This window comes from Mesitornis unicolor, unplaced genomic scaffold, assembly GCF_000695765.1.
Source record: "Mesitornis unicolor isolate BGI_N332 unplaced genomic scaffold, ASM69576v1 scaffold55029, whole genome shotgun sequence".
Taxonomy (NCBI): Eukaryota; Metazoa; Chordata; class Aves; order Mesitornithiformes; family Mesitornithidae; genus Mesitornis; species Mesitornis unicolor.
The window spans coordinates 1-14637 of NW_010210395.1; the positions used below are offsets into that span (position 1 = coordinate 1).

At 40.9% G+C, this 14637-nt stretch overlaps 1 protein-coding gene across 1 annotated transcript; it reads left to right on the forward strand.

Annotated features, from left to right (window-relative positions):
- Positions 1-231: 231 nt before the first annotated feature.
- On the forward strand, positions 232-14052 carry LCP1 (lymphocyte cytosolic protein 1 (L-plastin); the record flags this gene model as incomplete). Its single annotated transcript, XM_010193158.1, has 12 exons — positions 232-383; positions 1139-1268; positions 2448-2580; positions 3146-3227; positions 5162-5327; positions 7852-7994; positions 10022-10117; positions 10632-10827; positions 11538-11616; positions 11821-11935; positions 12767-12900; positions 13929-14052. Coding segments are annotated over 12 exons (1550 nt in total), but the record flags the coding sequence as incomplete, so codon positions are not given.
- Between the last annotated feature and the right edge of the window lie 585 nt (positions 14053-14637).

A 14637-nucleotide genomic window follows, 5' to 3' on the forward strand; every position in this document is an offset into this window, starting at 1 on the left:
ACTGGTGCCTCATAAAACCAGTTGTTCTCAAGTTTTTATTTGTTAAATGGCGATTGTAATTTTTTCTTGGGTGTGAACGACACTGCAGTGGTTGAAAATATTGGATATCAGGATAACAAGTCTTTATATATAATGTACACTACCCCAGGTAAAATAAAAACAACAGTCTTTGTGTGCATAAAATTTCATTGGGCTGATGGAGAATCTAAATGTTTGCTTTAATCTTTGCAGATATCAGTGGGAACGGCTTCATCCACACCAATGATTTAACAGATGTGTTGAAGGCAGCCAATCTCCCTCTCCCAGGTTATAAAGCCAGAGAACTCATTCAGAATTTGACAACCACAGGGGATGGCAGGATCAGTTTTGATGAATTTATTTCAGTAAGTAAGATGTTATTTATTTCAGTAAGTAAGATACCAGGCAGGATGCTCAAGGTGGATCCCAGGGCACAGCAGAGGCACAAGCATAGGGTCTCATGGGCACCTAGTTAATCCAAGGAGCCCCCTTTCTGGAGAAGATGAGAGCAGGAGGTAACGAAACTAGAAATCCTGTAATTAACTGGGACAAATTACACAAATACAGGTGTGTATTGAATAGAGTTAATATCTTTCCATTTGGTTGGTACAGCATAATGAAGTTTTTCTGTTATAAGCTGTGGAAATATTATGTTCTGGCTAGATGGTTAGGAAAAATATCAGCAGATTGCAACTGAAAACTTTATGGGGCATTTTTTCCATTAAAAAAACTGCTTCTTTTTCTGTTCTGAACTAGGACAAAAGCAAATGTTTAAATAGTGGAATTTCCCTTGGGATGGAGAAACAGTTTTTTACTTGTTCTTCAAACCAAAACTGTTAAAGGCCATCCTTCTCCCGCACATCTTAGCTCCATGGTTTCATACCATATTTGTTTCTGTTACTTGGGTGATCTTTTTTCACTGCTTTGAAAACATAAAAGCTGTGTATGATCCTGTTCTACTGATAGATACATAGATTTTACGCAGAAACTCACTGAATAATGCTCAAGTTGTGCTTCCCTATGTGTGAAGCAGAGAGGGTGAGTCTCCTGGCTCAGGAACTCACTGGTTTAGCTTGCTTTACTTCTCTGAAATTTTACAATTTTCTGTTGTGCTTGAAAGATTTTCCAAAACCTGAAGAGTGATGATGTGGCTAAGTCATTCCGAAAACAAATCAACAAAAAGGAGGGAATCTGTGCTATCGGTGGGACGTCCGAGCAGTCCAGTGCTGGCACACAACACTCTTACTCAGGTAGGTACAGCTGTCCTGTACTGATAGCAGCTAGGAACAAGTGTGCCCTTGGAGATCATCTGCACCTTGTCTTGATGCAAGCCCAGGTCCTCTGGCGTTGGTGAGCTTCAGTGGCTGTTCACGCCAGGCTGGTGCAAGGCAAAGGGTTGTGAAGATTACAAAACACCTGAGCAAGATCTTTGTCAAAAATCGTGTGAGCTGGTTTACTGGGGTGGGCAGAGCTGTGGCTATGAAAGGAAGCTCCAGCTGGCTTAGCTTCCTTTACTATAAAAGCATTGCAGCTTTGCTGGAGAACAGCCCCCCAGTCTCTGTAAGCTCACCTGTAGCCAAATGGTTCCTGACCTTTTTCTAAAGAGGGTATGACCCATCAGGGCTCTTCTTCCAGCCTGTTTCTGAACATGTGGGGCAGTCATGGTTGCTTCTGCTGCCTCCTGGGCACAGCCCACTCTGAAGCAGCTTCACAGAGAGGAGGTCTCGCCCTTGGCTTTCTTCTCCAGGGGCAGGGGTGGGGAGCTTTCTCAAGGAAGGAAGAGCAGAGGATGCTTCCAAAGTCTCCACCTACCTAAGCACAGAGGACACCTTCTCTGAGCTACTGGGGTTGGTGTGAGCTGCTGCTGGTATAGGATAGCTACGTTACAGTCCTGCTGGACTACAAGGAACATTTGCCCATTACCCTCTGAATGCTCCTTGTCAGAGTCCAATAAACCATGCCCAGGCTCTTCTAGATATTCCACACATGAAGGGTGTAATGTATGATACAGAATTCACTTATTTGAACTTATTTGAACTTACGTGGGATTTCAATTTAGCAGAGTGATACAACAGTGCACTAAAATCATAGTGCAAGTACAAATTACGCTTAGCAGAGCATAGCAGCTGCAACATACACTTGAATCACCTGAACTTTATTGCCAGTCTCTATAATATGCCTGCCCTTATGACACTGTGCCACCCCAGTCAGTGGGAAGGAGTATGAAAGGAGTGAGTATTAACCAGCTCAAGTCCATTGCTGTCTTCAGCTCATTTGTTTGTCTCCTTAGAGCCTTCTTCCCTTGTAGGGGTTTGTTGATCAGTCACACTGATAGAAGAGTCTTCTCCCCCAGGAGTTCTGCCTTTGTAAGTAAAATGATGGTCGAGGTATTGCACAACAAACTCATGTATTTAATGTTGTGTCCACAGAGGAAGAAAAGTATGCCTTTGTCAACTGGATTAATAAAGCCCTTGAGAAGGACCCTGACTGTAAACACGTGGTCCCAATGAATCCGGAAACAGATGACCTCTTCCAGGCAGTCGGTGATGGCATAGTGCTTTGGTAAATAACACCTATCTTTCTTACAAATGGGAACTGTGAGACTGCAGAAGCTCACACTTCTGCTTAAATGCAAGCTGCTGACTTCACATTAAGCTCATGAATCTTTGCGGATTTTTACTTCTTTTCTCTTTAAAAAGATAACATTTCATGTTAAATGAGATTTTTCTTTGCTTCCATACCCTTGCAATAAGATTAAGTCAGTGAAATTTGAGGAGCTACTTGAGTTTATTTTTGTCCAAGGACATTTGGGGGTTCACACAAAGCAGCATGATAGTGAGTGCTTTCACATAAATCTTCGGCACAATAAACTTCTTGCAAAACTTCACTTCGTGGCATTCTTGGCCTCACCCCTATAGTACAATCTGCATGTGACTCAAAATAATTGCTCAAATATTGTGTATCTCCCCCATGTGTATACATGTAAAACAGATGCAGACTATCTATATATGTTCAGTAGCCCTCCAGCTTTTTGAGTTGTCCTACAGCGTAGTGACAAAAGCTATATTGTCTTGTGTGTGCACACAGCTATAGGTTTATTTCTTCTTGTTTCTTCTTTTATTTCCAGTAAGATGATCAACTTTTCAGTGCCAGATACCATTGATGAGAGAACAATCAACAAAAAGAAACTCACGCCCTTCACAATACAGGTACTAAAATGTAATAAGATTCTTCACTTTTCCCCATAGGATGCTTTGATAGAGTCACTTAGGGCAAAGGCTGGAGATACCATGGTCCTGCGCAACACAATCAGGCAAATATGTTTGTGGCAAAGTGAGATGCTCAGGTCCACATCATAAAACATAGAGACTTAGATTTTCTGTTTCTTTCCAAACATGCGAGCAATCTGACTAAACAGTGTTTGTATTTGCACTTAGCGCAATGTATAATGTTTACCAGTTCAAAGCTTTAGATACCTTTGTAGTAGATGCCATACGAATGCAAAAGGAAGTAGATAACATGGTGACCAATTCCAGTTGGAGTAGCTCTCAGAAGGCTGAAGCCCACATCTGCAGGCATGGCCATGGATTTGAATTCACAGCTGTTGTGTTGCAGTCTGATGTCCTCACCAAAATATTAACTGTGATCCAGGAAGCACCATGGTGTGCAATATGCCTGAGATGGGACCAAAGCCATTGCCTGCCTTTTACAATCCATACTATTTCACCTTGAATACCGAATCCCTTCTTTATTTCTATTGCATGCACATGTATATGATTTTTTAAATGGACAAAAAAAATCTGATTTTCACCTATTTAAGGTTTATTGTTTTTCTCACACAGCAGTATGTAAAGAGATTTTTATATGAACAGCATCTATGTATCTGGGTACAGAATATAAATAGATCTATGGAATAGATATGAACCTAACCCAGTTTAGCCCTCAGAGACTCTGATTTGATGGAACATTAGCCAGGCTCAAGTAAACTCAGAAGCCATTAAATTGGATTTTTATGCTGTACACCACATTTTTCAGTTCTAATCGTTTTGGTCAGCAGCATACCTTAGTGATGCAGTTCAGATCAATCCCTGTCACACGTAGACATGATTTGATCAATATAGCTTCCACTTTAACTTAACCCTTTTACAGCTGTCTGGTGGAGAAAAGGTAATTAATTTGAAATGCTCCAATTTTTCTAGCTTATGAGAATTTACACTATGTCTCTCTCTGCATTTTGTATCTAATCAAATCTCTCTGTCATGCCAGCAGTGATGAAATTAATGTGAAAGATTGCAAATCCATGTGATATGTTTTCCAGGCTTCTCTGCCTGCTATAGTTGCCCTCTGTTTACCAAGCCACCTTTTTGAATAGTGCAGATCTGCAGGTCAGATTTTCTTATACCCTTTGTTTTAAGTGGGAATAAAGTGGTGAAGGAACATAACAGTCCTGAAACATCACTTTCTTTCTGCCCCTCTCTGTGAATCACCAAATCCCTCTGCTTCCATGAACACTGCAAGACCAGAGCTCCATACTCCAAAGTTCAGAAAGAAAATATCCAGACTTTATAGTTCTGTGCTTGGCTGAACTGCAAGGTTAAAAACTCAACAGGTTTATTCATGCTGATTCCTAGGACCATGTGTTTTTTACATATATTTCCAGCTAGCAACTTCTTTGTATCTTAGGTCTTAGGGCTTTTGCATAGTGTTTAGGGTGAGCCTGGAATATCTGCCAGGGTTGTAGCTCCCTTGTTGCTCCATATGTGCAAGACTGAGTGGAGGAGAGCTTGCCCCATGCTGAAGCTGAGTCCGCACTTGAACATGTCCTTGTGCATTAGCTAAAGCCTGGCTTTGATAACCAGGATTGAGCCAGTACATCACCATGAATGCAGACACATGCTCTGAGCTCCAGACATGAGAGCTTGTGACATGGTGTCTTTCACCTTTGCCAAAGAGGTCCTTTCCATCTTTGTGCTGGGACCCAGAACTTACCTGTAATCCCAGGAGATTTTGCGTTCCCATGCTTCCTGTGGTCAGACATGTACATAAATGCATTCACAGATTCCACTAGCTTGGGCTGTGCTCCCTTCCTGTATCCTCAGCTCTCTAGTTACTGCATCATTCAGAAGTCCTCTTGTTTCTCTAGGAAAATCTGAACCTGGCCCTGAACTCTGCCTCAGCCATTGGGTGCCATGTTGTTAACATTGGAGCTGAAGACCTGAAAGAAGGGAAACCTTACCTGGTTTTGGGTCTTTTATGGCAAGTCATCAAAATTGGACTGTTTGCTGACATAGAGATCAGCAGGAACGAAGGTATGTATGGCTCTTCATTTCAATGCTCTACTGTTATTACTGAACAGTACTTAATATAGACCCTCACTGGGTCAGGAATGATGGTCTACACCCAGGTATATTGCTTTTTTGGCACTAAATCTGGGAGAAGGAAATGCTACACTGAATTCAGGAAGCTTTGTTTTTTTCTTGCTTTTGATTGCCAAACATCTCCTCTTTCTTTGTGAAATCAGTATTATAGAATCATAGAATAATTTAGGCTGGAAGAAACCTTCAGAAGTCCACCCTGGAGGTCCTCTGGTTCAGCCATCCAGCTGCCCACTTACAGCAGTACCAGTCTCAAGGTCAGATAAGGTTGCTCAGGGCCTTTTCCAGTGCCCTCTGAGCAGCCTGTTCCAGAGCCCAACCACTCTTACTGTGATTTTTTTCCTTATATCCATTTGGAATTTCCCTTCTTGCACCTTGTGACTTTTAACTTCTCATCCTTTTGCTGTGCGTACTGGGAAAATGCAGCTCTGGCCCCTCTATAATTGTTAAGGACAATACTTATTCCCCTCTCAGACCTGTTTCCAGGCTAAACAAATCCAATTTTCTCATCCTCTTCTCATACACCATGTACTCCAGCTCAATCATCGTGGTGTCCCTCCACTAAACTCACTGCAGTTTGTCAATGTCTCTCTTGTACTGGGGAGCCCCAGACTAGACACCACACTGCAGATGTGTCTCACCAATGCCAAAATTCTCTGTGAAATAGCTTCAGCGTGAGGCTATGGGTGTGTACGTGCAGTCCACACAGCACCTCATCTTGCTGCTTTGCTCCCTATGCCTCTGGATAGTCCGCTCAACCAACAAAGACACTTCTTTCCTCTAGTTACTATGCAGATGTTACCTTCATCGCTTCAATCTTTGCACATTTCTATCTCTTTCATAGCCAGAGCCACCAGTTTCCGGAGTTCCCAGTTCCCATTCCTTTGTAGGTAGCCTTACCCTGCTTAATAGCTATTTTTCCCTTTCTGATATTTTCCCCTTCATTTCTCATCTCAGACTTCAGTTTGTCAGCTGAAGACAAGCCAAGATAATTTTGATATATTCATAGGTTCTCTCTTTCCTTGATAGCCCTTTTCTGCAGCTGTTCCAGGTGAAATTCCCCTTTCTTGAATTTGGGACACTGTATTTCCAATGAGCTGTCACGAGTGCATGCTATCAAGGCAGTAATACATCCCAACATCTATGGGAAATACCTGGGATGCACTAATGTCATGTTTGGTTTTCTCTTGCTCATATCAAATGGTGGCTCAGACTAGCTCAGAAGACATCTAATACACTCAAGTTGTTCTCATCCTCTGTCCGTATAAGCTTTTAGCTAATAGCAAATATTCATGTTAATTCCCTAGTGAATGTCTTTGAACATGGCACTATTAAATTACATTCCATTTTTATTACTGTCATCTAGTTCTTTCTGTCTGATTTCCTGATCGTCCTCTGTATTGACTATGCCACCTAGTGAATATCACCATCAAATTTTTAGCACATTTCTAGCATTTGTGCCAAGATAATTGATGCAAAAAAATGAAAACATTAATCCAAAAATCAATCCATTATCAGCTGCACAAGAATCTTTCTTCCAGCCTACTTCTCTCAGTGTTAACACTGTTCTCTTCGTAAGATCCACTGTCTACTTTCACATGCTTCTTCTGGTTCAGTTTAACCCCATAGCACCCTATATGAAATTATCTATGGAACTCCAGATAAAAATGGTCTCCACTGTTTCCTTTATGTAACAAATCCATATTTCTTTCAAGGAATGACAAAAGATATCAGAAGTAGATCAGAGTATACTCACCCCTTTTATCACATTAACAATTAGTTCCCTTGCTCTTAGCTCTTCTTTTCAAAACTTGTTCTAAAGCCTTTCATGCTTCAGAGATCAGTTGAACATCCTGCAGTTGCAAGGGTCAGTCCTTCCCTCCTGCCTCTTCTTTTATGAAAATAACTACGATAATTTTTCTATATAAATAGGGTATCTTCTCCAATTGACAGATAAGTTAACCCTACTGGCCCATGAAGTCATGTGTAGATTCTTCATAATACCTATGTGGATCCAGTTTCAGTGTGAAGGTCACTGAGATTTCTTTCATCTAAGCTGCAGAAAGTCTGTGCTCATTTTTTCATTCCCGTCTTTTGCCTGTGTTCAAAATAATTTTCATTAAGATCTGAGGCAAGGAAATTGGGTATCTCTTAGACCATACTGAAATTGTTCTGAAATACTGAAATACTTCTATATGATCCACTACTAGATCCACAACTAACAACCTTGTCCTCATTTTATTGATGAGACCCTTTTTTCTGTTTAGGTCCTCTGTCATGCTAACTGAGCTTGAATTTTGGCAACACTTTGGTCGCTCACTTTTAGAAACTAGGGTAGCAAAATGTGTATGAAAGAAAATAGTTATATATTCCCCTCTACAAGCATTCACAACACATTACTTTTTACATCACTGTAATTTAATCACATCATTAATTTTTTTATTTTTCCCTTCCTTAGCCTTGATTGCTCTTCTGAGAGAAGGGGAGAGCCTGGAGGATCTGATGAAGTTGTCTCCAGAGGAGCTGCTGCTGAGGTGGGCAAACTACCACCTGGAGAATGCAGGATGCAACAAAGTCACCAACTTCAGCTCAGACATCAAGGTATGAGAAACACTGACCTACAGTAGCAAAGCAGCAGCTCCACACCCAAATCCTGCCCTCCAAACAGATTGTGCACTGAAACAATCCAAGCAGCTGATACTGCTCTGGCAAACATTAATTTTAGTGGGATTTACCTTTCCGCTCAGTAGTATTACTCTTCCTCCCGACCTCCCAGTCATCACTGCCAGCCCCAGCACACCAAATGCCTGGGAAATTAATGGCTCTGGACAGGGCATACGGATTCTACCACTGTATTTTCAGTTCCCTGCTTCTATTGCTCTGCCCCATCCTAAATGTTCTTAAATGCCTTGATCTGGCTTTGGTTTGGAAAAGGCTGGACCTTACCCAGACATATAACTAGGTGTAGGGGAAGAGGATGGTGCTCTTCCAATTCCCCAGCTTGATCTTTCCTTCTGTACAGCACCTGGGTTATATGCTCCTCTGGCCCATCCTTTGCTATAACCCTGCATGCAAGTTACCTGCAAGTTTTAATTCAGTGAGGCTATTCAGAATAATATAGCTAGATGGGGAGGCACTAACAAGAATAGGTCTCTAGTCCATGGAGCGTATTTCTTGTACTTGGGACTTCGTGGGCTTGTGGGTGCAGATTTCAGCAGAGCTTTTTCTGTGAGACCTTCATACTTCCTAGGTATTTGAATGTCAGTGTTGCACACTGATGAGTTTCAGATACTGAAGCTATAGTGTGAGGACCAGCCAGCATCTCAGGGCTGTAGGGGGTACATCAGGGGAGGTGTCTGAGTTGGGTTTCAGGCAAGCCAAGGGCTGGCTGGCACACTGACCTCACCAGCCATGACCTGACCTGTCCACTCCCAACATAGCATGGGAAAAGCCTAGCTCCATTGATGCCTGGTTGTAGGCTTCCCCAGGAACTGAAGCATGAAAAGTCATTTACCATTGCTTACTTGACATAGAGAAGAAAGCACCAGGGAAGACAACAGGTGAGGCTGAGAGTCACATTCGACAATACAGTTTTTATTGTTACAGAGTTTTGGTCCACTGGGCGGAGGTGTCTGGAGAATATCCATGGAAAGGGAAGGGAGTGGAGTCTTTCCCATCTTTCTGTAGGCTGGCTGAGAGGACTATAATGCCACAAATTAAATCCTATCTGCAACAGAAAGATAAATCGCACTTACCACATTTACAGTTGGAAAATAAAGTGCAGGCTTACCTCTCAGAGGCCAAGCAGCCATTCTCTAAGTGGTGATGTTAACTTTGTCTCCCCCCCTCACTTCTGTTATAAATAACCACTTTCTAGATATGGTGTGTAGCAATGCAGATGTATAATATTATTTTAAATAATTCGCGGAATCTGCTTTATGTTTTGAAGAGTTGGGTTAGTTAGTCAAATCCCTAGACACTAACATGTAGCCTTATTTTCAGTTCTTTGAGTTATTTCTGAAGTGAGATTAATATTTTCCATACATGGAAGCAACATTACATTTCACAGAAGATTAAAGACACAACATGTTAAATCCTTGTCTTGTTTCTGCCCTTTTGCCTGAAAAATGCTGATACTGTTGTCGCTTTTAACTTTTGTCCTTGAAATCTATGCTTTCTCTTCCATAACTGTTCCAGCGTTGCTTTGAAATCTGCTTTAAACATCTGCTTTCTCCTATTGCATTTTCTTTCATTAAATGCTCGGCAGCCTGACTTCTACAGCATTATAAAGGTATGCATTTTCTTATCTTTAATTTAATGTTAATATTAAGTCAATTCTAATATCTCTTTGTTGTTGCTGCCCTTTTCGTAAGTGCAACACACAGCATTTTGTCTCGTGCATTGAGCATTCTGTAGCATATATATATTGGCTTAGAGAAGAAATAGATCTGGGAAATACAGCATAAAGTAGGAATTTCTAAGTGCTTCCAACTATTTAATTTAATTATGTAGCCCAATGACTGATGTAATAAAAATGAAGCATGCAGGCACATTGTTCTGGGGACCACTAGCATGCAAAACCCGTGCTTTAGATGTAATTTTTTCTGCCTTTAATTTCTCTACCACAGGACTCAAGAGCTTATTACCATTTGCTGGACCAAGTTGCCCCCAAGGGAGATGAAGAAGGCATTCCGGCTATTACTATTGACATGTCAGGATTAAGGGTAAGATGAGATAAGTTTAGAGTAAATGCCGATATTTTCTGTCCATTACTTGCAATGCTGGCAAACACAGAGTTGCACTGGGATGCCAGAACAAGCAAACTGTTTCTAGCATTGCAACATGATCTTATATTTCAGAAATCAAAGCTTTCAAAGAATTAAATGACGTGTTTTGCCTTTCATTAGATATTATCACTGAAATTTTAACAACCATTGAACCACACTGATAAACTACTAACAAGTAGCAAGTATATTTAAATATATTTCATTGGGAATTTCATCAATCCATCCCATTTTATATGAAAAATGCAATATAGCGAAATTGGATTCTTAATAAAACCCATTTGAAAACACAAACCTGCTGTTAGTAAGAGTGGGAAAGGAAACGGCTACAAATCCAACAAAGACCTGCTTTAACAGCCCCACACCTAGCTCTATGCATGGAGACCTCAAATGGGTTTTGCATGCAGTGCAAAGCTGGGTGGTGAGGTTGATGCCCCCTTTTCCGCCGGGACAGGAGAAGGACGACGTCCAGCGAGCAGAGTGCATGCTGCAGCAGGCAGAGCGGCTGGGCTGCCGGCAGTTCGTCACGGCCACCGACGTCGTCCGGGGGAACCCAAAGCTAAACCTGGCCTTCATCGCCAACTTGTTCAACAAATACCCTGCACTGCACAAGCCGGAGAACCAGGACATCGACTGGAGCTCTATTGAAGGTAGGGAAAATGCAAACAAAAGATGTTTCTGGCTATTGGTGTGACAATATCCCAGCTCTTAGTTGATGATACATTAACTTAGCCTTATGTCCTTCAGACATATATTCACTGCACGGTTAGCACAGGCTTCCTTGATAAAAACGAAGCTGCTCTTTACCTGCATGTAGCTTTGGGAATTTTGGGGGTCTGTTCTGTGGAGAGCACATACTAAAAGATGAAAATGTTTATGAGATGTCTGAACCAGTATTGAGACTGTCGAGTATTGGACTATTGAGTGTACTTGTTAGTTGAAATTAGAGTTGATCTAGCATTCTTTTAATGACAAATAGAATTTAAAAATCATATCTTGCATAAACCTACTGCCTGCTTGCTCTGGGTTTGGGTCAGGACCACCATTGTATGGATCATTTGCTGAACTTCAGGTCCTTCTTTCTCACCCTCAGAGTGAAACTGTTCATGCTAGAGCACAGGCTGTTCTTCAATTCTTGAAGGCATTTCAAGGCCAGTCTGCCTCAATACTATAATATATAGGTCATGAAGAAATATTACATGCTGCAGTGTGCTCTCTTACTTCTCATGTCAACCAGTGTCTCCTTCTGTTTATGGTTCAGCGCGCTGTTAAGTCTGAGTTATGGTTTCATCACAAGACACTTATTTTACGGGAGTGTTGTGTTTTGTGGATCTGTTGATTGATGTATCTGTTGTTTCAGGTGAAACAAGGGAAGAGAGGACGTTCAGGAACTGGATGAACTCCCTGGGTGTTAATCCACGTGTAAATCACTTATATAGGTAAGAAGAGGTATTAACACTTCCCTCAGATGATAAACACAGCCAGAAAATTGTTTACAGAAACATAAAAACATTTGGAGCCTATAGGAGTTTATGCTTAGGATTTTGGTGGGTTTTTTTAGGAAACTAAGTTGACCTCTGCTAATAGTTTGGTTCCTTTCTTCTGTTCTTTGGACAATAATATATATTTTTTACTGTTTTCAGTGACCTGTCAGATGCCTTGGTTATCTTCCAGCTCTATGAAAAGATCAAAGTGCCAGTAGACTGGAACAGAGTGAACAAACCACCATATCCTAAACTGGGTGGCAACATGAAGAAGGTACAAAAAGGTGGAATAGCTCCAGTGCAATGCCTTATCCTCAAAGGATATCTATATTATTTCAAACAGCAACATGGGCACTTACGTTGCTCTCAGATCCCAAGTACAGCACATTAAATTATTTTTTGTCTAGTCAGTGATTAGTTCTTCATCCTGAAAAGGAAACATACATCTGACTCACTAGTTCTGTTGACAGGTGAACAATATTTGTAAAGTAAAAAGACCTGACAACTTTTGTGTCAATATTTAAAAACTCTACTTGCAGACCACTTTTGCTACTGTTTTAGTTACCAATTGTAATGCATCTTCACCTTGAATCATTTGGCACCAGTTTAATTGCAGCTATCTGGATCACTGCCCTCCACATCAAATGAAGACAGTGATGATAAAGATTCTTGACCACATGCCTCAAGAACCCATCACAGAGTTGTTGCTAAATATGCAGCTTTCTCCCAGCTATCTGGATGAGTAATTCCCTCCAGTTTGGTCAGAGTGATTAAATGACCTAAAATATTGACTGGGACACTAATCCTTTTTCTCAGTGCAATGCCATGATGCTGGAGGTACCTGTGAGACACAGATTTGTATATTCCAGAGTAATCTTTTTTCGGGTCCTGCTGATGAACTATAATATTTCCTTCTATGTTAACTGTTTACCATGGTATTTTGGGGATGGAACTGGCTGCTGGTAGTCATGTAGCTGTATTACCACAGAGCTCCTGTTTGCCCAGGAGGATCTGGGCTAAGCAATCCAAAGAATTCAAATAACAATGTCTTGTCATCTTTTCTTCTATATTTTTGAACCACACTAATTGACCCTGTCATTAACAGCTTGAAAACTGCAACTATGCAGTGGAACTGGGAAAGAATCAAGCCAAATTTTCCCTTGTTGGCATCGCTGGGCAAGATCTGAATGAAGGAAACCGTACACTCACACTGGCCTTAATCTGGCAGTTGATGAGAAGGTATGGCAGTCAGACGTAAACTTTGGCGGGTTTTAGTATACTCTGGTGGGTTTTAGTATACTCAGTGTGCATTGTAACAGTTTCATGATGCTATCACCAAGAAGGGTCTACAGGCTACAGCTTTCTCACTCCACTGCTTGTGCTTCAGTGCAAAGACAGAGTAACCTTTTGCTCACTCCTAGTTAGGGATGTGATCAGGCAGCACATTATCTTGTGGGAAAGGCCATTACAGTCAGCTCACACAGAAGATTATTATTATTGTCACTATCTGTAGAGCATGAATAAATGTGCATTGCATGGAAGAGAGGAAAAGAAGCTGAAAGGTTTCTATATCAGGGAATGGGAAGAATATACTGGAAACAAGGAATTGATGCAGAAGTTTTGTAATTTGCTATCTGAAGCGGAAGCAACTCAGTACCTCTCTGCACTCTAATGTAATTCTATGAGAATGTGTGTATGTGTCTGTTTGTGTGTGTGTTTAAGAGCTCTATAATTGGGTGTAAAGACATCCAGTGATTAGGAAATGAATACAGACTAAATTCAGTCTATGAAGCAAGATATAGGTTTATCAAGCAGGTAGTTAATCTAGGGATGTAGTAATTACTTGCCATCAGGTTGGGATGTCTTTCCAAGGTGTATGCTTACATTTAAGCAAGAAAAATCAGCTCGTCAATCTTAGATAAGCATAAGAATTCCCTTCTGGCCTTCAAGTCAGTGATTATTTTTTCAGGTACTACAAGAATGAGTCATTTACACCAAGATCCACTAAGAGGGACCTTTTAGGAATTTTCAGTATCAAAAAATTGTGATACTCTCAAAACAGTGATTAGAGAATTGGAGATGAATTAGAACCACTAGACTAATTATCATGTTATAATTCATATACACTGTGAGCGTGTGGAAAGCAGGGGAGTATCAGGCCTAAGAGGACTGTTGGGGCAATCCCAGCCAAGTTGCGCACATACAGCATGGTTCTGCATTTACAGTAGAATTTGAGCAAATGCAGGTATCCTGGTTTCCCTCCTAAGGTACACCCTGAATATCCTTGAAGACATTGGTGGTGGAGAGAAGGTGAATGATGAAATCATTGTCAGCTGGGTCAATGAAACACTGACTGCAGCTGGGAAGGATTCAACCATCTCCAGTTTCAAGGTACAGTTTTTTCTTGGAAGTCTCTGCTTAGGAATCTCTTATTCAGTGTGTTTGTGTGTATGTTATATACATTGCTTGTATATAGATGTATATGCGCATATACATGCACACAATATATTATTATATAATTAACTACATAGTTTGATTGTTTTTCATTCCCTTTTAAAGTCATGTTCAGATATAGACATTTTATTCAAGGGGCTTTATTATGAAAAGGTAACAGAAACATGATACGTAAGAAACACCTTGAATGCCAGTTTGACATAGGAAAACTAAGTACAGAGTCAGGAATGATGACTGGAATTAAGCTAGAATCGCTGTGCTGCTGATTATTAAATGACAGCAATTACAAATGACAGTATTAAAAAGAACAATAGCAATACTTTTATAATACAGTAGTACCATTCAGGGGTGGTTGCCCTATTTTGCAAGGCACCTTATAAACACAGAGTCAGACTAATTCCGGAGAGCTTCTGATTTTGCTAGCACATCTGAGACACTTCCAAGCTGGGGAACGTTCAGTGGATGTAAATCAGCAGTTTGCACCAGGTGAGGACAGATCACAGAATCACACAGAATCACAGA